The sequence below is a fragment of the Odocoileus virginianus genome, chromosome 23 (assembly GCF_023699985.2).
Source record: "Odocoileus virginianus isolate 20LAN1187 ecotype Illinois chromosome 23, Ovbor_1.2, whole genome shotgun sequence".
In the NCBI taxonomy this organism is placed as follows: domain Eukaryota; kingdom Metazoa; phylum Chordata; class Mammalia; order Artiodactyla; family Cervidae; genus Odocoileus; species Odocoileus virginianus.
The window spans coordinates 19,218,743-19,246,737 of NC_069696.1; the positions used below are offsets into that span (position 1 = coordinate 19,218,743).

Below are 27,995 nucleotides of genomic sequence, written 5' to 3' on the forward strand. Positions count from 1 at the left end.
GAAGAACTTAGTTGCAGGGCAGCAATGGAAAAACAGACATAGGGGATAGACTTATGGACCTGGGGAGAGGGGAGGAGAAGGTGAGATGTATGGAGAGAATAACATGGAAAAATACATTACCATATGTAAAATAGATAGCCAATGTGAATTTGCTGTTTGTCTCAGTACACTCAAACAGGGTCTTTGTATCAACCTAGAGGGGTGGGATGGGGAGGGATATGGGAAGGAGGTTCAAGACAGAGGAGATATATGTTTACCTATGGCTGATTCATGTGGAGGTTTGACAGAAAACAACAAAATTCTGTAAAGCAGTTATCCTTCAATTAAAAAATAAATAAATTTTTAAAAAAAAGAATCTACAGAATGTGCTGCTACCCAGCAGTAAATTTAGGGTAATATCCATAAGACTGAGGAGCAGAAATAAAACAAACAAAAAATTATTAGATTTTGTAACAAGAAGTCTAAGACTTTCATTGGAAGGTTGCCACAGTAGTTTAAGTGGAGTGACAGGATGAAGCCCAATTTTAAAGTTAAATCACAAGCATTAAGAGAGGAAATGAAGAAAGAAAGACACTCTTTTGAGAAGCTTGTAAGTGAAAAAATTGGAGATAGAATAGGAATTCAAGGATCTAACTGTACTGGCAGAAGTTTTGGTTTTAGAGACTATTGCAGGATTTGTTTTTGGAGATGATGATAGGATTGACTGTTTTTAGAGACGGTTGTAGGCAGGTGTGGGGAAAAGATTAAAGATGCAGCAGAAAGAGCTGCTATTGGCTGGGGCGCCATAGAAGAGATCAAAGGGTGAGTATCAGTACCAGGAAGAGGGGCACTGAGCTGGGAGAGAGGATGCTAAAGATGAATGAAGCACAGGAGAAATTTAAAGGTAGACAGGAGAGACCATGTGAGAAATTTGTAAAATCTGATACCTTTTGTTAGTAATACAGTAGGAAGAGATGAGGTGAAAATGAAAATAAAAACAAATTAAAAAAAAAAAAAAAAGAAAATAAAAACAAATTTAACAAACACTTGGAAGATGTGATTGGGAGTCAAAATTGGAGAATAAAAAAGACGTCTAAGCTGGCCAGGGGTTAGGTGCAATTAAATGGATCCGATCTGTGCACTCTGGCATAGGTTTTGACCTTCTGTTTTTGGAGATGGAGTAGATGTTGGGAGAATGGGATACAGAGTTAAAAACAAAGTAGGTGTGGTGAGAAGGTGAGAGGAGACACAGCTGGGGAAGGTGTTGTTGATATGGGGGAACACAGGGAGAGACGAAGGAGAGATGTAAATGAAATCAGAGGGGTTTATGGACCAGAACAACAGAGGTACCTTGAAAAAAGGCAGACAGGATTATAGAAAAGGCCAGGTAGTGGGCAGAGAGGAAATTTTCAGAGTTTAAGCACTGGGAGGCAGAATAATTCTGAAAGAAGGATTTGGGTGTGGCCACTATGGGGAGAGCTAGATCTCTGCAGTGTTTTTAAGATAACACAATGCATAATATATTTGACTCATACCCTGAAGCCAGAAAAAATTAAACTCACATGTATAAATCTACCCATTTATGCATACCTATTTATACATACATAGTGCATACATTCAAATACTGTATGCTTTTGTGTTCACATATTATATGTGAGTATAATATACTCCATTTTAAACTCTTTTATATTTTTCACAGCACCAGCCCAGGGGCATAATAGGCATTCAGTAGACATCGGTTTAATTGCACTAACACATTTAACCAGAGATTTTATTTTATTTTTCTCCTGTGTAGTATTGGAATCTACTCCACCCTGTAAATCACAACGCTAAAATAATTACAAAAAGAGAGTTCAGGTTTAAACTGCGGAGACCAAATTTTTCAAGTAACGGATTTGTAATGGACTTGGTGTTGTGCTTTCTAATTGTATCCTTAATCCTTGCAGTGAGCTCCATTTCTTTCACTTTTGCCAAAGCCCAAATTCAACACACGAGTTCCAAGCCTCTAGGGAATTCTACTCGTTTGCTCTGCTTTCTACCTTCAGTTCTCATCAGGAGTCCTCACCCTTAGAACCACAGCAACAATTCTATTGTAAAGCACAGAAAGAACCAGAAACTCACTGTGATGAGCTCAAAGATAGATGGAAATGGACATACTGGCAGAGAAACATGGATGACTCCTAATTCTGCCCACTTATTCTCAGGACTGCTAGCCTAATCCATCACCCTTTGGGCAAAAACTCTCTTTCCTTGCCTCAGCATTATAAATTAGAGGCCCCAAATTAATCTCTCCAAGGCAGGGAAAGAGCACTGCTTTTCATTTAAGGTTTTTGGGGGTATTCTTTGTCACAAGAGCACCTAGGTCATAGTACCCACTGGGCCCCTGTGTGATTAAGTCAGTGTGGTTGGAATGGGCTGGAGGGGGGACATATGCAGACATCCTGGGATTTTACATAATACTGGAACCCCCAAACTAGAATGAAACCCTAGACCTAGAATATTATTAGAAGCTCTCAGACTGACGAATCTACTTTTAGTGATGTCCGAAACACCTGTTAGGTCTAAAAAAGAACTGCCCACTGGTTAAACTGTACCTTGTCCTGGAACTCATCAGTTAGTGTGTGTTGGGATCACCCCTCTATGGAGGTAGAAAGTGCAGAACCCAGAACCACCCGGTTACATGGGAAGATTAATTGAACTGGGACAGAAGACAGAAGTTACTGTCATTACAGTAACTTTTTGCTGTCATAATTTGATCTTTCCAGCTGTCTACTCAGTAACCTGTAATAGAGGAGAAATATCAGTCTTCCACTCCCTACAGAAGGAGTCAAAGCCCTTGGCCTGTCCTACCAGGTATCAATGTTAGAAATTTATAAACTACACACTCATGTGACAGCTTATTGGAAATGATTCCCAACTGGGAGTCTTATTTTTGTGTCACATGAGCCTTAAATAAAAGCGAGAGAAAGATGAGATGGTCTACATGTCTTTACACTCTGAAATCTCTCTTAACCCTCTCCCTCTTCTCGTCTGCCATCACTTTATTCCCAGGAAAGGAAATGAGAACCCTAATGTAAGCTAGGTGTTTCAATATCTAAATGTCTAATATGGCTTAATATGGCACCCTTCCTGGGATGACTTTCACTTAAATGCCAGATGAGCAGCTCAGGGCTAAAAGGATAACTCTGTGTGGGAGGACAGTAGTTGGAGTGAGGCTGAGGAATAAAAAGGAAAGGTCTTCTCAGGACCCCTGAAGTCACACCATGGGCCATATGCCATTTGTAAGGCCAGACCCATTCCAGTGTAACTGCCTACCCTGAGCTGCTTCTCATCCACAGAGTTCCTTAGACAGGGAGGAGAGTCTCTTGACACTCAAGTGAAGAATGAAACGCTCAACCAGTATTTGGCAATCTACTGAGTACACATTTCTTATATGGCTTTGGGTTCAGACAGCATAGAAGGTATGGCCACATACCTAGAAATCCCTAATGCATTCATCAATAGCACTGCAGCTGCATCATTTGTTCACACATCTGAATCATTCTTAACACACCAGACACACACAGCGTGTCAAACAGACAGGGCTTTTTTTTTTTTAAAGAGATGGAAATTAAAAGAATAAAGTGAGTTCTGGAATAGCTTTTTTTCCAAAGGCTATTGCCCAAACAATCTGGTTATTCTATGCCTAAATCCTGAACTAAGCAAAGAACAAACAAATTAAATTCAAAACAAAAATAAAGAAACCCTAGTTCTTAAATGAGATGTGCAGGTGACCAGCACGCTGCGTTTTGGCAACACAGTGTCTTCACCTCCCATGCAGAGAATTCACCCATGGGAGACTCTCTGATGGCCACGGAAGACTGGGCGGGTGATAGTCCCTTAATTTTCTAGACGACTCCTATTTGTATCACATTACACATGCGTTTTGGCACTACTGACACCACCAACATTTAATGGAATCATTTGGGAATTTTTCTCTCCCTCAATACAACATGGCTGTGGCCAGTACTGGGGAAACCCACATCAAGGATGTTTCCCACATTCTGGCTGAAGATACACAGTGACATATTTTGAAATTACAAGATCCACTGTACATGCGTCACTCTGAAGGGTGTGCACACTCTTAATTCAGGCAAATTCAAGGGTCAGATTATCTGATGTCGGTAGAAATGCTGAAATTTCAGCATGGCCACCGAGAGGAGGGATACAGGACAACAACTACCAACTCACTTCCACAGTGGAAGGGAATGATGGAGGACACAAGAGATAGAAAGCACGGATTCTGAAGAAACTTGGAACCATTAGCCCTCCTGAGGGTGTCTGTGGTATCTCACAGTTTGGATAGATTGAGTCTTTGTCCAGACCCATCTGTGGAAGAGATGGGGCTGATAGCAGAATTCATCCTCATGGATTTTCCTGGCTTCTTATTTTGGAAGGAAGTAACATCTAGAACTTGGCATTGCTCAGCCTCCTTTCTGTAAGATTTCTTGAGCAGGCTGTGAATATCTTATTTGGGCTTAATTCAAACATCCAGTTGAAGAGAAGTGACCAGTTGGGGCCAAAGAGGGTTTTAGAGAAATGAAATTAACCAGCCAACAATTTTTGATGATGGGACGACTGTACAGAAATGTAATGTAATATCCCAGTGAAATGGATTTGGAAATTTCATCCTGCGGTACAAAGAGAGAGACGGCTACCACCCTTCACAGAGACAACAATCCAGTGAAAGAAATTCTACTTGTCTGGTCAACCCCAGGTCAGGTTCTGAACACCTGGCTTGAGACAAACAGTTCTTTCTTGATGGTGGAAGTGAGGACAAGGCAAATATAAAGTCACTACAGGCACTGTCCTTCCCGGACTCACCCTTCCACCTCTAAAACAAATTTTGTAACCTTTCTAAGAGAATCTCCTGGCCACTGAATTCGGAGCAGATCTGGTCATCTTTTCCGGAAAAGCATGCAAATTTGTAAGACACAGATCCAGAGTTACCCTCCCATAACCAGATATCACATGTTTCCAGGAAGGAGACTTCATGGGAATTTTCCAGGTGTGCCTGTGGTGGTGATTTCTCAGGAGGAAGGAAGTGGACAGGAAGAAGGCTGGAGCCCAGGTACTAGAGAGAAAAGACTGAGCTGCGGGGAGATTTCTCAAGACGGAGCTTCCTGAAATCTCTTAGCCACATCAAGAGGAGAGATTGATTTGACCTCAATTCTGGTTTAAGCCCTTTGGGAATCTTTCCTACCCTAGGTGCCCACAGGAGAAATATGGCGCCACCAGCTTGATCTGGCACGGATGCTGGTGATCTGTGGTCCACCTGGAAGATAGGACCTGGGCCTGGGGTTTGCCTGAAGTCAAACTGGACCCAAGCCAAGCCCAGTCATACCTGACGCCTATGACTACCTCTCACAGGCCAGTGAGAAGACTGGTGAGGTGGGCGGCAAGGACCCACAACCCTTCCCCAGCTTCGTCACCACTGTGGTCTCCACTTCCGCTCACTGTTCTCCAGACACCCTGCAGCCAAAGCCGTACAAAACTCCCCCCGAAACAGAAAATGAAACCCCTTAACAAAACACTTCCCCCTTCATTCCCATCCCCACCCCGCTCCCTCCAGCCAACACCCTGAATACTCACGAGAACACTTTATCTATACAAAATGAATTAGAAAAAAAAAATATTTACATATGAAATAAACACCATCTTGATTTCTATCACCAATGGGAGACGACAGAGCCCCCTTTGTTCTAGATTGCTGTTCGCTACGGTTGGTTTGGTTTTTTATTTGAAAGGGGTGAGGTAAGAGGAAGAGTGAGGGAGGAGCCCCTGACCTGGGATCGAGTCAGGGTGAAGAATGTTTGATGGCCCTTCGCCTTCTTCCTCCTGGAGACACCTCACGCCCTCTGTCCTCTCGCTCCAAGTCCTTCCTTCAATCTAAGGTAAAGCACTCCGTGCTCCTCTCCAAATCTGTGAGAGGTTCAGCCCCTTGCCCCCAGGTTCGTTTTAGAAAGAAAACAAAGCTTTACAAGGCCTTCGGTTGGCTTGAAAATGAAAGACACTGAGGTAAAAATCAAGGAGGGCGGGGGTTGCAGTCAAGGACGGGGGTGGGGGTGGTGAGGAAGCGGGGTGAGTCGGGGTGGGTGGGATTTCTCCAAGAGACATGGCAGCTTCCTTTAGAGGAGGATGAGCACCTTTCTGGTTTATGTGTCCTGTGTGTAACATGGAGATCCTGCGGCCAAGCTTCCAAACTGACCCGGCTCTTTGGCTGCCACCTGGGGAGAGGGGAGGATGGTGGCGGAAGAGTGGAACTCACCCCTGGAACACGTCTACCCCAAGTTTCGGGACTGGCAGTGACAAGTAGTCGTTTCCCTTCTCCAGTTTCCAACTTTGAGTGAAGGGGGCTTCCTGTCTGCCAGTACCCTCATCCCTGGAGTTTTATATGTGTGTGTATATATATATATACACACACATAATTTTCTATTCTTGAATAGTCCGATATGGTAGATGAAGGAGGTGTTGCAGGAAGGAGGAGGGTTTTCTATAGAGTGTCCACACTGGGCTCAACGTCACATTCTCTGGGAACCAGACCCAACGAGGTAGCAGGGGAGTCCCTCTCCGCCTCCCATCCCCTCTTCCAAATCTCTTCCCTTCCCTCCCCTGTCTCCTGAGCTGTCCTTGAGGAGCAAGCTCAAAGCTCTGCACTGTCTGTTCCATATCACTTGTGGCCAATTCAGGGAGTAACAAGCCTGCTCTCCTAGCTCCAGGTTAAGTAAGAAGGGATCAAAGCATTGAAAACATCCCCCTCTCTCACTTACCCTATCATAAACGATGCCCCTTGCCCTTCAAAGCGTTCCTTTAGCTCCTTCCTGCAAACTGGCCAGCTAAGGGTCTCAAAAGCTCAAATAAGCTTTGTCTACTCTCTGCCCTCGGTTATGTGCAAAAGAATTCTGACTGCTTCTACTTCTTTTTAGCCTTCCTGGAAAGTTCTTGGCCAAGACTGGTTGAAAGTACTGGCAACCATGAAGGAATTAGTTTTGTATATGTTGCTCTTGTAGGAATGTTCACCCATATGTTTTGTCTAGGCCACAGAAACTTCTCGTCAAGAACTTCCAGTCTTCTTATTCAGGAAGGGTGAAGAGGGGGAGAGCCATGATTCAGATAACATAGGACCATCTTTGTTTGTATACAAGCCAAAAAAAGCCTGTTGCTTAGGGATACTGAAGAAACAGCTTTATGGGGTCAAGGTTGACTTCTACACAAACAGCCCCCTGACAACAGTTGTGTATAGACAACAGGTGTGCAAGTGTATATAGACACATGCACAGGCAGTCCCTCCTTCTTTGCCTCTAATGTGCCCCGAAACACTGCTCTAATGTACTTTTCATCATCTGTCAATGACTTTTCACTCCAGTTCACCATCAGTAAGTCTCATGGAATTGAAGAAAACTCTTTTTTTTTGGCTTATATATAAACACACATGGCTTCCCACCCTCTGCTTGGCGCCTGATCCCCAAACACACGCCATCTAAGCAACAAGAATTTAGCAAAAGCCTCTCTTCATTTACAGGCAGTATGCTAATAGATCTTATGGGAATGCTTTTGCTTCCTCACCTACACATACAGATCAGTTCAGCAAGAGGTATCCTGCGTTCCCCGTGGCCTCCTCCTGCTTCTCCTTGGCTTCGCTCCAACCGGGTGGCAAAGAGTCCTTCCAGGCCAGGAGCAAGCTCCCCTGCGGCCACTGCCTTCTCGGCTCTAGCCGAGCCCACCGTATCCACTCTCCGGAACTGGGAACGGCAGCCTACCGTATCTTCTCGTGAGAACTGGGAACGGGGACAGGATGGACAGATGGGAAGGAGGAGGAAGAGGAAGAGGGGGCTGGAAAGGGAGCAGAGATGGTGCTGGTCACCAGGCTCGCCCTCCGAAGGAATCAAAACTCCAGGATCCCAAAAATAAATGAAAACGACAAGAAAGGAGCAAATGGGAACCAAGTTCGCCCCCTCACCCCCCGTTCGCCCTCCGTGACATGCGTGCCACACGCCCACAGCCAGACCCTCCCGGACGCACCTTCGGCCTCTCTCTTCCCTCACTCAGACATCAGACTCAATACTAGACAGTTTCTCATACACATGCCCATTGCTGGAGCCATTGAAAGCCCTGGGGTTTTTGTTGTTAGGCACACAGGGGTTGGACTGGTTCCCTATACAGATGTCTTTCTGGAAGCGGCCCGGCACAGCCCCGTGCAGGGCCGAGACCACCGGCTTGTTGCTCACAAGGGCCCGGAAGTCCGGCCTGGCCTTCGGCGCCCCCGCCACCGTGGGCTGCCTGAAGAAGTAGGATTTGCTGCCGTGGAGCAAGCACTGGTCGTCCCCGAAAGTGGGGATGAAAGGGTTCTGCGTGACCCGGTCGGGATAGAGCGACTTGCTGAGCATGTAGCCGCCGCCGCCACCTCCGCCGCCGGGGTTGCCGTGGTGGTGATGTCCCGCGGCCGGCGCCGCCGCCTTGCCGTCGTTGCTGCTGCTGAAAGCGCTCTCGCCCGCCGGCATCTCGAACATGTGCGCGTAGGGGCTGCCGTCCAGGAAGCGGCCCTTGTCCTTGAGGCTCACGCTGCGCGGGGCCAGGGCGGCCTCTTCTTTCTGCAGGTCCACAAACGTGTCGTAGGAGTGTTGGCGCCGCAGCTTGTTCCGGGGCTTCTTCTGCGCCTTGGAGTTGGTGGGGCTCTGCGGGTACTTAGACGCGGCGGACGTCACGGCCGCCACCGGGGCGGCCGGCTGATCCAACTCCTGCAGCGAGTTGTCCTCGCTGATGTCGTACAGGTTGCCGGCCTTCTTGCACGCCTCGCAGCGGATGCAGGCCGGCCGGCCCGAGTTCTGGCCGGCCACCACCGCCGTTGCTGCCGTCGTCGTCGAGTAGTTGTGCAGCTTGGATGGGCAGCTGCGGCAGAAGTTGCCCCCGGGGCGCTCCTCCCAGTCCACGTTGGTCAGGTTCTTCTCCCAGGGGGCCGGGACCCCGCCGACGACCCCCCCGCCGTGTTTGTCGCCTGTGCCGTGCTTAAGGTGATGAGCTCGGTTGGTACAGGGCCCTCCGCCGCCCACCGAGTCGCGCTTGAAATCTTCGCCACGCTCCTTGTAGAGGTCGGTCAGGTCCACGTGCTCCCAGTGCGGCGAGGTCTCCTTGGCACGGAACTGGTCCAGGTAGAAGTCCCGCAGCCCGTCCTTGTCCCGAAAGTAGCGCTTGTGGTCGGGGGAGCGGGGCGGCCGGCGGCGGTAGGCCAGCTCTATCTCGTCGAACTCGCGGCGGGACTTGGCCGAGGCCGGACGCTTCTTCAGGCTATCCTTGTACTGCTGCTTCCGTCTCTTGGCCGCGTTGCCCTCGATGTTGCCGTAGGTGACCGTGTGGGTGGAGATGTCCGACACGTCGGAGCGGATCAGGTCGTCGTGGCCGCCGTAGCGGTCACTCTTGAACGAGAACTTGCCGTACAGGTCGCCGAGCTGGCTGTGCTTGGACGAGGGGAGGCCAATGTCTAGGGGCTTCTTGCCCAGGGCCCGGGGCTGCGTGGTGAAGGGCGGGTTGTCGCAGTCATAGAGCCCATCTATGGAGCTGGCGCTGCCGATGCTGTGGGGCCGGTGGTGGTGGTGATAGTGGTCCTGGTACACGTTGCTGTCCTTGAGCTGCAGGTTCCCGAAAGTCCTTTCCACCTCACTGATGTAGTCGCTGAACAGGTTCTCCTCGCAGGGCGGGTTGTTGTAGGACTTGCAGTCGGAGTGCGTGAAGCTGCGGCGGTGCTCGGAGATGTCATAGACAGACGATTCGCGGCGGATGAAGTCCAGGGCGCTCTGCGGTGAGCCGTTCACACCCGACAGGTTGGCCATGTTCTTGGCCGTGCGCAGCAGACGCAGGATATTGGAGTGCGTGTTGTTCATGGTGGCGGTGGGGGAGTTCATCACGGATTGGCGCTCCTCGATGGCCACGCCGTGGATGCAGCTGTAGATACCCTGCAGAGAGGATGAGACGGGTTAGATCTCTGGCGAGGCTGGAAGGGACCCTCAAGCGCATCCCTTACCCCTGCTAACTGCCTAAATGGATGAGAAAAGTCCAGGAAAACATGAAAGAGATGGTCTTACACACTCATAGAAACCTATGGCTAGAAGCTTGCCTGCCTTGTGCTGTGCTGTGATGAGTCCCTCAGTTGTGTTCGATTCTTTGGGACCCCATGGACTGTAGCCTGCCAGGATCCTCTGTCCATGGGATTCTCCAGGCAAGAGCCCACTGGAGTGGGTTGCCATTTGCTTGCCTTATTCCCTAGCATTTAGCAAGTCTCATCATGAACCCTAGGGTTTTCCAGGTGGGGCTAGTGGTAAAGACCCTGCCTCCCACTGTAGGAGATGTAAGAGACCAGGGTTCCATCCCTGGGTCAGGAAGATCCCCTGGAGAAGGAAATGGCAACCTGCTCCAGTATTCCTGCCTGATGAATCCCATGGACAGAGGAGCCTGGCAGGCTACTATCCATAGAGCTGCAAAGAGTCAGACATGACTGAAGCAACTTAGAATGCAACATGAGCTGGGGGTCTGATTAGATAGACTTGGCTCTCCAAAAGGGGCCTCACTACATACACGAAGTGTTCTAAGCAAATGGACTAGAATTGCAAGACATGAGATTCACGCCTCACTCCACCACTGATTTGCACTGATTTTTCTTTCTACACTGAGGTTTTTGCTTCACAAAAATGAGGCCATGATATCAACTGATAGCAAACAACACTGTCAGCCTTCTGGAAATCAACAGCAATGCTCTACAGATGTTGGGGCTGTTCTGCCCTGGCTGGTCACCCCTGGCTGGCAGTAAAGACTGGGGAGCCCAGGCACTCACAATTGCCATTCATTTCCAGTTCTGACAAATTTTGAGCAGATTTTAGGATTTTGATCATCAGATCACAGCTGAGCAATTCTCTCCCTGAGCCAAGCATGAACCAAATTCAATGAGACAATCAGGCAGCTTTGAGGTCAAAGAAGGATATTTCTGCTGCTGTGCCTTACACCATGGGAGGGAGGACCTGGGACAGATATTAAGGACTAAATAGCAATCACGAATCTCCCTGCTGGAGAGGAGTAGTGGGGGAGGGATGGAGTGAGAGTTTGGGGTTGGCAGAGGCAAACTAGTGTATATAACATGGATAAACAACAAGGTCCTACTGTATAGCACAGAACCATATTCAATATCCTGTGATAAGCCATAATGTAAAACAAATGTGAAAAAGAATGTATACACATGTATAATTGAATCACTTTGCTGTACAGTGCAATTTTATATTGGAAATCAACTATACTTCAATAAAATGAATTTTAAAAAAAGAATCCCCTTGTCGAATGCTCTCCTTTATTCTCTTTAGCTCCTGGTTTCCTCCTTCAAGTTTCTCACTCACTGTGATCACAAATAACTAGTATCTTAACATTAGTATTGACTGAGAACTCCCTGTGTGCAGCTTCTTGTGTAGAGCCCTAAAAAGTACCATTCAGGAGAGGGAGAGGCTTGGGCTCAAGTCTAAAGTCAGGCCAACCTCCTGCCAATCTCTAGTTCCCTGCCTTGAAAGGTGGACATATTTGGAACTTTTCCACCTGGCAAGGGAAGATGTTTGCAGAGAGGTTGTTTGAACAGTGTCTTTAAAACAAGGAGGATTCATTTGGAAAGGGATTGTCCTGATGGAGGGAGGAGGATGAGAGAAGAGAAGATTCAAAAGTAGAGTGGCAGCTAGATGGGAAAGAAGGATGGTTTGCATGAGATGAGCATCCCTGCCTTGGAGGCATCCACAAGATAAGAGATCTACAAGAGAATTGGAGATTAATATATATATACGCACACACACAATAGGGGTTTCCCAGGTGGCAGAGTGGTAAAGAATCCACCTGCCAATACAGGAGATGCAAGAGATGCGGCTTCAATTCCTAGGTCGGAAAGATTCCCTGGGTAGGAAATGGCAACTCACTCCAGTATGCTTGCCTGAAGAGTCCCATGGACAGAGGAGCCTGGCAAGCTATACTCCATGGGGTTGCTAAGAGTCGGACACAACTGAGTGCAGAAGAGAAGATATATACACTACCATGTGTAAAGTGGCTAGTAGAAAGCTTCTGTATAGCACAGGGAGCTCAGCTCAGTGCTCTGTGATGACCTAGAGGAGTGAGACAGGGGTGGGGATGGGAGGGAGGTCCAAGAGGGAAGGGCTGATTCACTTCATTGTACAGCACAAACTAACACAACACTGCAAAGCAATTATACTCTCATAAAAAAAAATAGAGGGTTCTCCTGCTTTCTTCTTCTTTCTGACCCTTCTTGATTACGGCCAGGAGAAAATGCACTTGTCCTCTTCAGAGCCATCGATTATGTTGAGGGGCGACAAATAGGATTTCTACTACAGGCTTCCTGTGCTGTCGCCAGCCCCGTCTCTGGGGTCTTGGGAAGTGCCACGAGGTGCAAAAAGGTGGCTTAGGGACCACCAGTCTCTTGCTTCCAGGTAACTAAATGGCCTGAAGCAGCTCACAGACAGAGAGGACATTTTTCTCTAGAACTAAAATACTACAGGAAAATGATCAAAAGATGGGAAAACTTAATGAGTACTCCATTTTCTTACATAACCCCATTAGAGACAGAGTTGGTTACATCTGAAGCCTAGACCTCTATTCTAAGAGGACATCTGAGTTCACGTCTCATGAATGAATCTCATAACTTTATTAACAAAATCAAAAAGTCTGCTTTTTTAAGGAAAAAAAAACACCTCTTCCCTGTGACCCTTTATTCATATTCAACACTGTGCTCCAAATCTTACTTTAGACTAGACATGTAGAAGAGAACTAAATAAAGAAGGACTTGAGTGGTACTCTTGCTCCAATTAAGGAAGTTTCTGGAATGCAAATTTCTTAATAGGTCAGGACTTATTTCTGAAAGTTCTGTTAAGCTCCTGAATGCTCCAAATGCATACATGGTTAAAATATAAAGCGGGATGGTGAAACGACCAATATACATTTGCATGTCAGAATAAGACAGATATATGTTATGATTTATACAGAAATGTGATTTTTTAAAAGGATTAAACGATTAATCCAGCCTATGCAGAATTAACTAATAGTGATGAAAGGCACCTGGGGAAAGGCCAAATGTTTCATTTTGATAGCTCTGCCAGTTCTTTTTAAGAACCAAATGCCCGAACCCCACACAGAAAGCTGTTTCTTGAAGGAAAAACAGCATCACCTGTTCTCTGAGCCACTTGAAATGATGTCATCCTACCCCCTGGGGAAATGTACATGATGTGGCTTCTTGCTTTCAACAGTCTCAGGCTGGAGTTAGTGCCCTTCTGGACTCTCTGCTTTGCATGGCGCTAGACTAAGCTTCCTTTCCCAAGTTCCAGGCACCTAAATCAAACCACTTACTCTGCTGATGGAGAAGACCATGCCGGGCTTGCCAGAACAGACACCCATAAAGCAGTGCCGGAACTGCCAATAGAAGAGGTGTTCGCAGATGAAGGTGATGAGGCTGAGAGCCATGGCCGCCCCCAGCATGTAGAAGACGCCCGCCATGTTGTCGATGTCCAGCTGGCTACTCATGACCTCGTTCTTCTCATTATGGCAGATGCCTGTGAGCCACAGAGCTTCCAGCTCCTCCATCTCCCCTGAGGGCCGGGTAGGAAGGAGGGAAGAGAGGGGGAGAAAGGGGTGTTGGGAAAAGAGAGGAAAATATGAGAGAGAGGGAAAGAGACATAAAGAAAACCAAGAGAGGTTAGTAATTTTATTAATACTGTTAAACTTATCAAGTTATTCAACAAGTGGTCAATGAAAACACAATGTGGGTACCAGAGGTGATACAAAGATAGAAGACATTACCTCTGTGCCCTGTATGAACGTGTGAAAGTTTTAGTTTCTCAGTTGTGTCAGACTCTTTGAGACCCCATGGACTGTAGCTCCTCTGTCCATGGAATTCTCCAAGTAAGAACACTGGAGTGGGCAGTCATTTCCTCCTTCAGGGGATCTTCCCGACCCAGGGACAGAACCTGGGTGTCCCACATAGCAGGAAGATTCTTTACCATCTGAGCCAGGTAAGCCCTAGCTACCCAGTGTAAATTGGTATATAAACAATCAGTACGACAAGCTGTATGTAGGTAACAGAAGCTTCCCGAATTAGTCAGGGTAATTTTGTAGATGCGGTGGCCAGTGGGTTTTCAGGAGGAAGGTAGGATTTGGAGATGGGCATGGTGAATGGGTGAATTTTAATTGATATTGTACAAAAAGGCACTCCAGGCAGCAGAAATAGCATGATCAAGGGGAGGAAGGAGAAAAACACAAGTCGTATTTGGGAAAAGCTGGCAGAACAATTCAAACACAATAACAGCTGGTAAAAGAAGCTGAATACAAAAGGTTGATGAAAGATTGCTGAGCACCTGAGTATCAGACTAAGCACTTTGCACGGTTGTTTTTTTTTTTTTTTTTTGGAGACAGAGAGGAACAACATAATGGAAGAAGCGATTCAGAAAATTGCTCTCAAAAAATGTGCAAAGCGGTTTGAGTTGGGGGAGGAGAGACAGAGACAAATCGTTGGAGAGATTGATTGATTCCCTAGAGGCCCTCAGACTTCCTGATCTCTTGTTGAAAACATAAATATTCACAGGAAAAGGGGGGAAAACTGGAATAAAATGAGACCACCAAATTTGGACCTGCCTCCTTTTAACGCTGCTTAGAGAAGCTCTGATTAATTCAAGTCATGCCAGGTTACAATAACCTTGATCCACTTCAGTGGATCCTAGGAACTAGAAAGGTAGAAATTGTAGGCAAGAGGAAAATAAAAGAAACCATGAGCCTGAGAATGCATCTAACTCTAGAGAGCAAAAATCTGAAAATCTCATGAAGAAAATTGCCAGTTTGGTTTAAAATGTGAAATTTGTTTGCATAGTCTGACTGGAGCTCTGGGGGGTGTGTGTGTGCGTTAGTTGCTCAGTTGTGTTCAACTCTTTGCGACCCCATGGACTCATCAAGTTCCTCTGTTCATGGAATTCTCCAGGCAAGAATAATGGAGTGGGTTGCCATTCCCTTCTTCAGGAGATCTTCCCAACCCAGGGATTGAACCTGGGTCCACCACGTTGCAGGCAGATTCTTTACCGTTTGAGCCACTGGGAAGCCCACGGAGCTCTGGTAACTTTTGCAAATCGTCTCTACTGCTGCTCTTGCTCGTGGATAGAGGCCCTGTTATTGCCTTAAAGTGACAGCTACATTCCCATGACAGAAGCTCTTACACTAAAAAGGCTTGGAACACTCCACTAGAACCCCATCCTCTTTCCAATGTTCATCAAATCACTTTTTGCTCATTTCTTGAATCAAACTTGGATGACTTTCTTAACTGAACAACTGACCTCACCTGGAGTCTGCCAATCCAGCTGTGTTGTCTTCTCCCTACCAGCAAAGATTCCCCAGACGGAATTGGGGAACTGCTGGGTTGATGGCCTGTGGGGCCAAGTACAGTCAGGCTGCTCATTGTAACAGGATTAGCTTCTGTAAGACTGACAGGAGAAGGAGGTCCTTTAGACAATAAAGTGAAGCGGGATGTGGAAGGTGTGAGCAAAATAAATAGGAGATGAGGTATTCTCAGAGCAAGTTGTATCTTCAAGGAATCACTCTGGCGAGTGATTCCAGTGTCTGCCTCTGAGGACCTGGCCCTGCTTCCTACCTCTTCCACCAAGAGAAGCAAAACAGGAGAGGGAAGGATGAGCAAACGGCCATGAATGGATTTCTTTGCCCTTTCTTTGGGTCCAGAGAGAAAAGGTCTCTGGACCTTTCTCTCTGTATAAAGGTCTGTATAGTCAAAGCTATGGTTTTTCCAGTAGTCATGTATGAATGCGCATGCTGGACCCTAAAAAAGGCTGAGTGCGGAAGAACTGATGTTTCTGAATTGTGGTGTTGGAGAAGACTCTTGAGAGTCCCTTGGACTGCAAGGAGATCAAACCAGTCAATCCTAAAGGAAATCAACCCTTAATAATCATTGGAAGGACTGATGCTGAAGCTCCAATACTTTGGCCACCTGATGTGAAGAACTGACTCATCAGAAAAGACCCTCATGCTGGGAAAGATTGAAGGCAGGAGGAGAAGTGGGCACAGAGGATGAGATGGTTGGATGGCATCCATCACTGACTCAGTGGACATGGTTTGAGCAAAACTCTGGGAGACAGTGAAGGACAAGGAAGTGCTGCAGTCCATGGGGTTGCAACGAGTCGGACATGACTAAGCCACTGAACAACAACAACAACCTCATTACAAAGCTTTAGAAAACTAATATATACCACCCAATGTCCTAGCATACTATGAAATGCTTTTCTGGAAATGCAGAGGTTAGAGAGACGGGGAAGGAAGAAGGGTAGATGTTTTGGACTGGCCATAGGAAGAGGCCAAGTAGACACTTTCCCTTTCTTTAACTCACCATCTCCGAAGAGCTGCAGGATAGCAAGGTCCACCTGGCGCTTCCACCCAGAGTCTTTTTGGATGGCAATGCCATAACCAGTGGAGGCAAAGACCTTCCCACTGCCAATGGTCACCAGCTTGCAGCCCTCATCTCTACCGGCCATGTAGTTTAGCACGGCTGCATCGTAGATGAAGGCATCCAGTTTCCTGTGTGAGAAAGGAGCAAACAAATCAAGTCCAATGGAGGAATTCGAGTACAAAACTACCTATGGGGCCATTAAGAGGAAGAAGTAGGGCTCCAACAGACTATGGGGAGAATTGGTTCAAAGCAGGGCTCAAGGTGGAACTCAGCCAGAAGCTAAAGCCGAATTCCCAGGTGGTTCTTTGTATGATTTCAGATTGAAAGGAGGAGTTTTTTTCCCTCCTGTTGGGAATGATGAGAATGTAAGTTGGGCCTGGAGCCAACTCATAAGCTGTGTCTGAAAAGGAGAAGGAGTAAAAAGGAATCAATAAAAATAATAACAGAAATAATGAAAAGGAACCATCACAATGATAGCAACAAATAGCATGGGTTAGACTTACATAACATTTTTCATTTCTCAGTTCATTACAGTCCAGAGTGAGGATAAGTGTAGGTGGACGAGGAGCACTGGATGGGCAATGCTATTTTGGCGGTCAGAAAGGTTATAGTATTTTGATTTGCAGCACAAGGAGAGGAGAGAGTTGCTGGGGGTGGTGGCATTATAGGCTCAGGTCAAGAGCGAATGTGTGAAACCACAGCCAATGCAATATACAGAAGAATTCAGATGTCTCATGTTTCCAAACATATGAGAATCTCATTGTATGTACAGTGCTTTGCAAGGAGAAGTAGGCAGGGAGGGGGGAAAGGCTAGGGGCAAGGTCAGGAAGGTAGAGGTCAATATTGAAACACAATAAATGGAGAAGAAATTCAGATATATTCATATATAGAGAGGTCTGCAAGAAAGAAAGGCAGGCATCATGACCTGCACTGTTACAAGTTCAGTTAGCTTTACCTCTCCTTAAGAAAAAAGAAGCCCTTTCTGGCATGACAAGATAAGAACATTTTTCCCAAAGGTCCGTGAGTATCCTTTAGAAGGGTGTCCATCAGAAAGTCAAAGCTTTGAAGGGCTTGAGAACTGTGATTGTACCAGGGGCCAGATAACCCAGAGTCATCCGTCCCCCAAATTTAGATCCCACCCTCTGAAATCTGCTGTGACTTTATAACGATAAGACAGAGTCTAACAGTATTTAAGTAAACATGCCTCTGGGAGGCTCATTCCAAACAGGAGCCACCAGGAGGTCTAACGGCTGTCAGTCATCACACAACACAGGAAATCAGCTCTGAGACCAAAATCCAACAGCTCTCAGGCTCAACTGTCAGTCCTATTCCACAGCTGTGGCTTCTGAGGGAAGGAACCGCCATGGCTGAAATTATGTAAGCCAGCATATTTGCAGTTCGTGAGTTCTCTTGAATGAACAATCCACCCTAGATTATAGAGCTAGATCAGAGTGACAATTTTGTTGGAATTGGAGATCAGTTAACATATTCTGTTTGTCATCTAAAAGATTTCACGCTTTTCATTGTTTCTTTTCTTGTCCAAGACACCAAAGTCAATTTCACTTTTATGTCAGCAGGTCTTTATTTTGTGTGTAACACATAAATTTTAGCCTCGACTCTCCTCTTTGACTTTTATATCTACTACATTCTTATTTCACGGTTACATTCATGCAAGTAAAACAGAAATTGTTGAAAATACATATAAGTGAATAATACCAGTGGAATCTCCATGCACTGGTCTGAATTACACCATCAATTTAACCTGGGGAGCCACAAAATGCAAATGCAGTCTTCTTTGCTTGAACTTGGTGTGGCACACAAACACGGTGCATCTTATTCCACGGATGTTTAAGAAATGTGAGCAACACAGCAAAGATTCTGAGCTTGGAAGCAGTTCTTACCCTGTTTTCAGGGAAAGCAGTGCGTCATCGACACCTCTCTGGTTGAACTTCCCCATGTAGGCATGCATTTCTGCATAGTTATTGCGAATATTTCTCTCTGTGCTGCCGTTGGGCACAGTGCCAAAGCGGAAAGGGGGTGAGAAGTCATTAGGTCTCTGAAACTAAAAAGAGAGTTAAAGAGAAACAGAGAAGATGAATGCTTCAGAAAACGTGGAGAGATATTCAGTTAACATTTGCAGATTTATCATGGAAGCGACCAATGAGAGTTCACCAAACACATTAGCCCTTGCTCAGGAGTAGCAATTGCTATCTGAAAGTGAACTTCAACTCAACTCACTTTAATACATATTGTTGAGAGCTTTCTAACTGCCCACTCATGACTTGAATCTGTCACTCTCGTCTGCCCCGTGTATGCACACTGCACAAGACCAGGGGTGATGGGAACAAGATATTAGTTTAATTGCAGTGGGCTGGTTGCCTCTATTTCTGAAAATTGGGTGAAAACTGCTTCCAGGCCCCATCATTGGACGATTAAGGCTCTAGGACCTTAATAAGGTAAACTACATCATACTCCTGAAAATCACTTCTTGGGTAGCAAATATGTTTTGCTAAGAAATTCTCTCTTTACTTTCCTTGATGCTTTAAAAGCCCATATGTATCCTACATGAGTTGTAGGAGAAATTGTAAAAGCAAATGCAATTTTAATTATGTTCCCTCTTGTATTTAAGAACTGAGAGTGGATTGCCAGGGCATAGCATATTAAAGGGAAATCTCTTGAAAATTCACCCCTATGACATCAGCTTTGTTTCTGGCTATTGCCCTGCAGTGAGCAGTCTGTATATCGCTTCCTGAATGCACAAATTGTGCATTTGTATCTTCATGGCCTCAGAGAGTCCATTCCCTCAGCATGATCTCACCTTTCTCCCTGGGCCAATTCATGTCGTTCACCTCATTCATGTAACTCAGAGCAATTTCTTCAGGACACTTTCTATGAGTTCTTTCTTCCATTAAGTTTACCCAAGAGTGAGTCATCGGTACTTGGTGTTCTTGGTCTAGATCCTTGTAATTAATACTACAAATTCATTTACATCTAAATAAGTCGGCCAAGTTCTGAGAGCTGGTCTCTGAGGTAGTCAGGAAGCTCTAGATTGAGACAAATATGGATTGAAGACCAGCTCTGAGTGTGTGTTAGTTGCTCAGTCATGTCCAACTCTTTGAGATCCCATGCACTGCAGCCTGCTAGGCTACTCTGTCCATGGCGTTTCCCTGGGCAAGAATACTGGAGTGGTTTGCTAGTTCCTTCTCCAGGGGATTCTCCTGACCCAGGGATTGAACCCAGGCCCAGGCAGATTCTTTACCATCTGTGCCACCGAGGCAAGTAACAGGAGCTCTCTATGCATCATTTCCTCATATGTAATAAAATGACAATAATGTCTACTTTTCAAGATTGTTGTGTGTATTAAATGATGCAATGCATTGGAAGTGCATGACACAGCATCTTGCACACAGTAAGTGCTCAATAAAGACTTCTTATATCATTTTAAATTCACATCTACATTCTACATTCTCTAGTAAACTTCATATTCTCCAAGTTTCTCATTCTATTAGGACAGCAGTGATCAGCTAGAGTATGACTGGAGCTCACAGTCATATATGTTGTGCCCTGGTATAGGAAAGCCGATGTAGATATTTAAAGTCTCCTGTTTTCAATATTAAGTGAAGTGCAGTGAAAGTCACTTAGTCATGTCCAACTCTTTTCGATCCCATGGACTGTAGCCTGCCAGGCTCCTCTGTCCATGAAATTTTCCAGACAAGAATAGTGGAATGGGTTGCCATTTCTAAGTGAAGATATCTTGAAAATCTTTGAAGATACCTTTGAAAGTCTAACTGAGGAGTACTCTGAAGCTTTGGAGCTATCTGGGCTTACAACTATTCTCCTTTATTCTTCCCTTGACCTGAGACACTTAGAGCTTCTCAGAATATGGGGATTTCATGGGCCACTAAATGTCACAGCACCAGTAACCATAAATGCCATCTTTATTGCTCAGAGTTGGCCACAGTTAAAAGTAAGGTCATGTAGTGGGGTTAGGTAATCTGAGATGCATCAAAAGATGACTACTTTCCGACTTAACCACAGTGCTTTTTGCCATTAAGAGTATTTGTTTAATTATTTTTTAAGGGGTTGTGATTTTTAAGAAAATAAAGATACTACAAAAGAGTTTTTACAACATTCAAGGTAAACTAGTCCAAACCTTTAATTTTACAAATGAAGACAGAGGCCCAAAGAGGACAAGTTATCTGCTCAATGTCATACCACGGCAGTGATGGCTAACATTATCAGGAATCAACTGGCTTAATCAATAGTACTTCTCATGGTCCCCAGCAGATAACAAGTTTAAAGTGAATACAAATATGCTTTATTGGAAGAGACAGAATGTTATGCATAGAACTGCCAGTAGTAACATTTCAGATATTTGAAAGATGGTGTCCCCCAGTCAAAAGTACAGTATTCATAGATATCATGGCAGGCAGCAAAATAACCAAATGTGCTCTCTTTAGTCAGTAATTTCCCATTTTGTTAGCACAGTGAGAACTGATGCTTACAATGACCGAGATACTCTAGGGTCTAAAGTATTTTCTGAAACATCAATGAAAGTTGAAATCATGTCCACTACAATGTTGGTATAAATTTTTACAGTCTAGTTTTTTGAAAATTGGCAGTCAATGTAAGATAGATATAATAATTATTTTTAAATTAAAAAAAACTTTTATTGAAGTAGAGTTGATTTACAGTGTTGTGTTAACTTCTGCTGTGCAACAAAGTGATTCAGTTATATATGCATGCTAAGTCACTTCAGTTGTGTCTGACTGTTTTCAACCCTATGGACTGTAGCCCACCAGGTTCCTCTGTCCATGGGATTCTCCAGGCAAGAATACTGGAGTGGGTTGCCATTTCCTCCTCAAGGGGTTCTTCCTGACTCAGGGATCGAACCTACATCTCATGTCTTCTGCATTGACAGGCAGGTTCTTTATCACCAGCACAACTTGGGAAGCCCATTCATTTTATATATGTGTATTCATTTTCATTATGGTTTATCACAAGATATTGAATGTAGTACCCTCTGCTATATAGTAGGACCTTGTTTTTCTACTATTGTGCATATAACAGCTTTCATTTGCTAATCCCAAACACTTAATTCTTCCCTTCCCCACCGAGTCCTTCCCCTTGGCAACCATGAATCTCTCTCTATAGATAAGACAATTTTTGATTAACCAAATGGAATGTGATATCCAGAAGGCCTCAAGTCGTGATAAAGCTAGATTATGGAAATTTTCTGTGCTACTCTTTATTAACTTTGATTTCTAAATTATCTTGAGACTTCTAGATGCTGTTTTATATTTTTGAATACTTAAAAACTAAAGAAATAACAAAGAACCTGGAATTTCCAAGATGATTTTAAAAAAGAAGGACAAAGTTGAAGGACTCACACTACTTGACTTTGAGACAAAGCTGTAGTCATCACGACAGGGGGATATGAACACAGAGAGAGTAAAGAGATCCTGAGAGCGGAGTGCCCTCAACAGATCAACACATATGGTGCAAAGGCAATTCAGTAAAGATACGACAGTCTATAACCAATGGTATTGGAACTCTATATGTAAAAAAAGAACTTCACTTCACATCTCACAAGATATATAGAAATTAAGACTAAGTGGATCAATGTACCTAAATACAAGTCCTAAAACTGTAATATTTCCAGGAGAAAATATAAGAGAAGGGCTTTGTCACCTTGAGTTAGACAAAGATTTCTTAGATAGGACACCAAAAGGATAATCCATCATCAAAGACAAGTAAGTTGGACTTTGTTAAAATGAAGAACTCTTTGAAAGGCACCGTTAAGATCATGGAAAGACAAGCCACCAGCGAGATAAAAATCTCCGAAAACAGTTTAAAACTATTAAAGAACTAAAGGATTATATAACAACATAGCAAGACTTTTATATGGTTACAGCATCTTCTGTAAGAAAACAGTCAGAAATAGCCAACACAAGAAGAATGGGAGGCACAGGCCTATGGAAAGCATTGGTCTTGAAGGCAGACAATTTGGATTTGAATTCCAGTTCTTTGACCAACTGTATGAACATTGGCTAGTTCTTTAACTTCATGGAGCCCCATTTTTCTGAAAGGATTATTTTTAATTACTATTATGATAATATCTAGGATCACTTAACACAATATCTGGCACATGGCAAATTCTCAAAACTATTAACTGCTTCCATGAGGGTGAAGTTCTAATACCTAAAACTGTCACATGTTAGATTATGTCCCCTAAGATGGAAAACTCCTGTTTCCTAATTTGTTCTTTAAACTTGGCCAGTTTGGGGACCAAACGGGTGAGTGTATCACCCCAGAATCACCCAGAGCAGAAGCAGAAGTAAGTCAGCCTTTTCCTCTGAAAATTCTTGTCCCAGATCGGTGAAGTTTAAATAAAACATATATTTTTAAAGCACTGTCACTTGAACTTGAATTTCACTAAAATTAATGGCCATGGAGAACTTTATTTTCACTAAAGAAGAAGGAAAAGGAAGGATCTTCCAAACACCACCTTGATTCCAATAAATGCCCAATAATAAAACGTACTCCAAGCTGTGAGGTTTCTATGGCACTTGTTTAACCCGAATGGCAGTCAGTGCTCTCTGGGGTTTGGGGAAGGAGTAAAACTTAGTACTGTCCAGAACCAGGGGTCTTAAAATCCATGGAACAGGGAGGACTCTGAGAAATATTTTTTAAAAAAATTAAAGACCCCAAACACTAAGGAGACCAGCATCGAATTAAAAAGCTTGGTCTGATTTTAAAATAGGGAATTTTATATAGTTATTCCTTATTAGTCACCTTTGGCTATTATAGAGCTTTCTTGAACTTGGAATGTTTCTCTAGATTATAAAAACATGTGCTTAGCGGCTCAGTTGTGTCTGACTCTGTGATTCTATGAACTGTAGCCTGCCAGGGTCTTGGGCCATGGAATTCTCCTGGCAAGAGTACTGGAGTGGGTTGCCATTTCATCCACCAAGCGATCTTTCTGACCCAGGGATTGAACCCTGGGCTCCTGTGTCTCCTGCATTGCGGATAGATTCTTTACCTGCTGAGCCATCGGGACAGCCCCATTAAAACATAGAGAGGAGAATAAAAACACAGAAATGAAGAAATTTGGGGGATCAATCTCATTTCACAGATGAGAAAACTGAGGCTCTGAAGAAACCAAGGAGTTGTTCCAGGCCACGGAGTGAAATAGGAGGACCAGCTTATAGGACTTGACACTTGAGCTGAGTCCTCTGACTGTGGCTCAAACACCAGCCACCAGGTCCTACCTTTGCTCACTGGTGAGGGACTCTATGCACGTGTATGTGGGGCCACTTGGTGAGGGCACCCTTCCCTTCCTGGCATATCAGATGCCAACTCCCTCTCAGGGTTCAACCCAGGGCGTCCAGCCATAACTGTAAGCAGGCTCTCACCCAAGGGCAGGACAGTGCCAGAATGTTAAGACACCTGTAAGTAATCTCACTTGATCCTCCTGGAGAGCTGCTGGGAATCAGAATTCAGCCACCTGAGAGGTTCAGATGGTCATCTCAGCCCCCACATTAATGACCTCAAAGTCAGTGAGTCTTGGCTATCAGGCAAGGAGAAAGGTGTGGAGGCAAGGACAAGGCTCCAACCCCAACCCAGAGATGAGGGGACTTGGAGGCCCTGGAGTGGTGCTGGCTGATCCCTCCCATTAGAGAGACCTTTCTGCAGAGAAAGGGAAAATGCAAGATGTCAAGGAAGTGGCATCATTAACTCAACAGACATGAGTTTGAGAAAACTCCGGGAGATAGCGAAGGTGAGGGAAGCCTGGTGTGTTGCAGTCCCTGGGGTAGCAAAGAGTTGGGCATGACTGAGCGACTGAACAACAAGGGAGTGGAGATCTGGTCCATTTTGTTTATTTATTAAATACATAAACTGATTTTAGTATGTATACAGCATTATTAATTTGTTCACAGCAGCTACTGATACTCAACACCTATATATGTGCTGAGAATAACTCTTATCTCTTTTAGTGATAACAGTTTAAATGCCTCCATCCATTTGATAAATATATATTCTGAGCATCTAATAGTGCGGAGTCTGTATTTATGAGGATGCAAAGATGAAAACATCAGATTCTTGTTTTCAGGAAGTTTACATACCAGAGAGAGATGTAAACATTCATTCAGTTTTTCATTCCTTTACCTTTTCATTCGTTCACTATTTCATTCTTATAGAATAAAATAATTCTATGCTAAAAATTTTTTAAAATTCAGCATATATAATTCTAAAAAATTCAGCACATATTTACAGCATCTATCACCATATTCTGGGTGCTGGGGATGCAATGTGACCGGAGAGGAAGAACCTGCCCTCAGGGAGTTCATACTGTAAACAAAGGGGACAGATAATAAACTTTTTTTTTTTTTTTTTAATGTAGTGGACTGGGGACTTTGCTGGTGGCCCAGTGGTCAAGAATCTGCCTGCCAATGCAGGGGACACAGGTTTGATTCCTGATCTTGGAAGATCTCACATGCCCCAGGGCAGCTAGGCCCTTGCTCTGTAACTACTGAAGCCCGAATGCCCAAAGCTAGTGCTCTGCAACAAGAGACACCACCGCAAGGCAAGCGGCACCTGCTCACTGCAACTTGAGAAAGCCTGCATGCAGCAGTGCAGACCCAGTGCAGCCAAAAATAAAGTAATGTGTAGTTGACTAATACATAGCCACACATTCTTTTCCAGTCCTTATATAAGAGATGAGGCCTACACTCTCTGAACTTAATTCTGATCTGGGCTTGTGACTTGCTTGACCAACAGAATGTGCAGAAATAACACTCTGGGCCTTCTGAGGCTTGGTCAGAAGAAGCTTTGTGGTTTCCACCTGGGCCTCTGTAAGAAGTTAAGAGCCCTGCAGGCTCCATGCTGGAACTGTGACATGTAGGCACTTCTGTCTCCAGGCCTGGCTGAATCCAACCTTCCAAACATGCCAGTTGGGGCACCAGGCAACCCTGCTCGCATATCTAACCCACAAGTTGGGGAAACACAATGAAATGGCTCTTGCTTAAGCCACCAAGTGCTGGGGTAGGTTGCTGGGCACCCATAGATCACGGGCCCACAGGTGATCTCAAGTAGTGAAAACCACGTGCTGGGAAGAAATTGATGCAGCTTGGACATAGGACACAGGGTGACTGGCAGGAGAATGAGTTTAGCCCAGCTGGCCGGAGAAGGCCTGTCGGAGAAGGTGGCATCTGAACAAAGCCCTGGATGAGAGGAGGAATCCGGCATGTGAAGATCACGGGAAAGTGCAGCAAGTCGAGGGAACGGCAAACACCAAGGACAGACAAGGAGACAAGCCTGGTGCGGCTAGTGGGCCAGGAGCCATGTGCGGGGCACCACAGAATCAAGTGCCCGTGACGGGGAGCCCAGAGCAAAGAGCACTGTCCTGAACAGGCCTACGAAGGCTGAAGCCCCAGGGCTAAGAGATGAAGGGAGAGTCTTCTAGCAGGGCAAGAGGAGCCGAAGGGTTTCTAGATAGATAGCAGTCAGATTTGGAGACAGGGCCCTGAGAGAGGCTGGGCATTTGTCATTACTGGAAGCTAATAGATACGGCTGTGGTAACCGGAGCGCATTGGGGCTGAAGAGGGAGGTGGTGCCTGGGTCCCAGTGGGAGTTGAATTCTGCACAAAGTCCATGCTCTAAGGGAAAAGAAACAGTAGAACCTCTGGAGCCGAACTGCCTGAGTTCAAACTCCAGCTCTGTCACTTGATAGCTGTGTGATTTGGAGAAACTCATCTAACTTCTCTGTGCCCCAGTTTCCATATTTGTACAATGGGGCCAATAATGCTACCTACCTCATTAGGCTTCTTACCATTCAACAGATTAATCTGGGCAACATGTTGGCATAGTGCCTGGCACAAGTTAAATACACTAGATTAGCTATTATAACTGTCATCATCATCATTATCAGAAGCAACCAGAGAATTCTGGCCGAGTGTCAAGACTGGGTTTTTGTGCTGGAAAGAGCCCTGAGGTATGCAGGGATAAAGGAGAGAGACAGGAGCAGAGAAGGAGATGCACTGGGATGAGGGTCTGGGTGCCAGAGAAAACAAGGAGAGCAGGAAAATTGTAGATAATTCCCTACCACCCAAGACTGTAAAAGACACCACGCGCATAGCTAGATAAAATCAGGACCACAGGGTGTACACCAGTGCCACTGAAACTCCAAAGGAGAAGGTGCAAGCAAGCTGGCTTCCTGCATGACTCTTGAAGGAGGCTGGATTTAAGCTGGAGGAGTGGGTTGGGTTTGGAAGGGTGGAGGTGGGGCATTAATGTCCCTTCCCATTAGAAGAACCCTCCACTATAAGACACTTGCTGCTTGGAAGTAAGGCTATGAGAAATCTAGACAGTGTACTAAAAAGCAGAGATACCACTTTGCCGACAAAGATCTGTATAGTTAAAGCTATGGTTTTTCCAGTAGCTATCTATAGATGTGAGAGCTGGACCATGAAAGAAGGCTGAGTGCTGAAGAATTGATGCTTTTGAATTGTGGTACTGGACTCTTGAGAGTCCCTTGGATAGCAAGGAGATCAAATCAGTCAACCCTAAAGGAAATCAACCCCGAATATTCACTGGAAGGGCTGATGGTGAAGCTGAAGCTCCAATACTCACTCTGGCCTCCTGATGTGAAGAGCCAACTCATTGGGAAAGACCCTGATGCTGAGAAAGACTGAAGGCAGAAGGAGAAGGGGGTGACAGAGGATGAGGTGGTTGGATGGCATCACCGACTCAATGGACATGAGTTTGGGCCAAGTCAGAGAGATAATGAAGGACAGGGAAGCCTGGCATGCTGCAGTTCATGGGGTCAGACAGGACTGTGACTGAACAGCCACTGTAAGACACTCCTTGTCCAGCTCTGTTCCCACAGTGAGAGAGGAAACAGGTCCTCACAGAGGAGTTTTGAGGCCATGATGCCAGAAAAAAAGAAAACACAAACTCTTCTATATGTTGATGGTATCCAGGTTTTTGTGCTGACCACCAGACACAGCCCAACGAGGTTCCTTAGCATTAGATCCTGGGAATGACAGCAGGCAAATGAAAGGAGGAGGGTGGCAGTAAGTCCCTTCAGGAGTAGCTGGGGACCCTGAAAGATGGCTTTTCTCCTGCAGCCAGAGTCCCATCAGCATATGCAAATTAGGACAAAGCAGCACTGTGACCTTGCAGAGATGGATATTGTAATGTCCTGTTTGTAGAGTCCATCCACGTGAGACACAGAATCTGGGGGCTTTTGTCTGCAAAGCTTGACAATCCCACGCATAAATATTCATCCCAGCACTCCTGCTTTAACATTTGAATCACAAAAAGAATCAATGCCCAGATGCAGCTCAGCTGAGCCGTCTGAGGCACCCAGGAGAAAAGGTGGGAAGGTTTAGGCAGCAAGGGTGGCATTTGGTGATGTGCTAATAAAGAGGAGGTGGCAGAACAGCAGAATTTGACAGGGCGCATGTTACCTACCCAAGTACCATCCCATCATCACTGTTACTAGCAT

General features: G+C 45.3%; 1 protein-coding gene across 3 annotated transcripts in view; it reads right to left on the bottom strand.

Annotated features, from left to right (window-relative positions):
* Window positions 1–5,589: 5,589 nt before the first annotated feature.
* The window catches only part of GRIN2B (glutamate ionotropic receptor NMDA type subunit 2B), a 483,052-nt gene continuing 460,646 nt past the window's right edge, over window positions 5,590–27,995 (bottom strand). For all 3 annotated transcript variants that reach the window (XM_070453649.1, XM_070453650.1, XM_070453651.1), the window contains 4 exons: window positions 18,388–18,548; window positions 16,427–16,614; window positions 13,396–13,634; window positions 5,590–9,968 (listed from right to left, as the gene is read on the bottom strand). In XM_070453649.1, coding sequence (XP_070309750.1) covers window positions 8,064–9,968; window positions 13,396–13,634; window positions 16,427–16,614; window positions 18,388–18,548 — 2,493 coding nt within the window. In that variant the 3' untranslated portion in view covers window positions 5,590–8,063. The remainder of the gene's footprint in view (window positions 9,969–13,395; window positions 13,635–16,426; window positions 16,615–18,387; window positions 18,549–27,995) is intronic.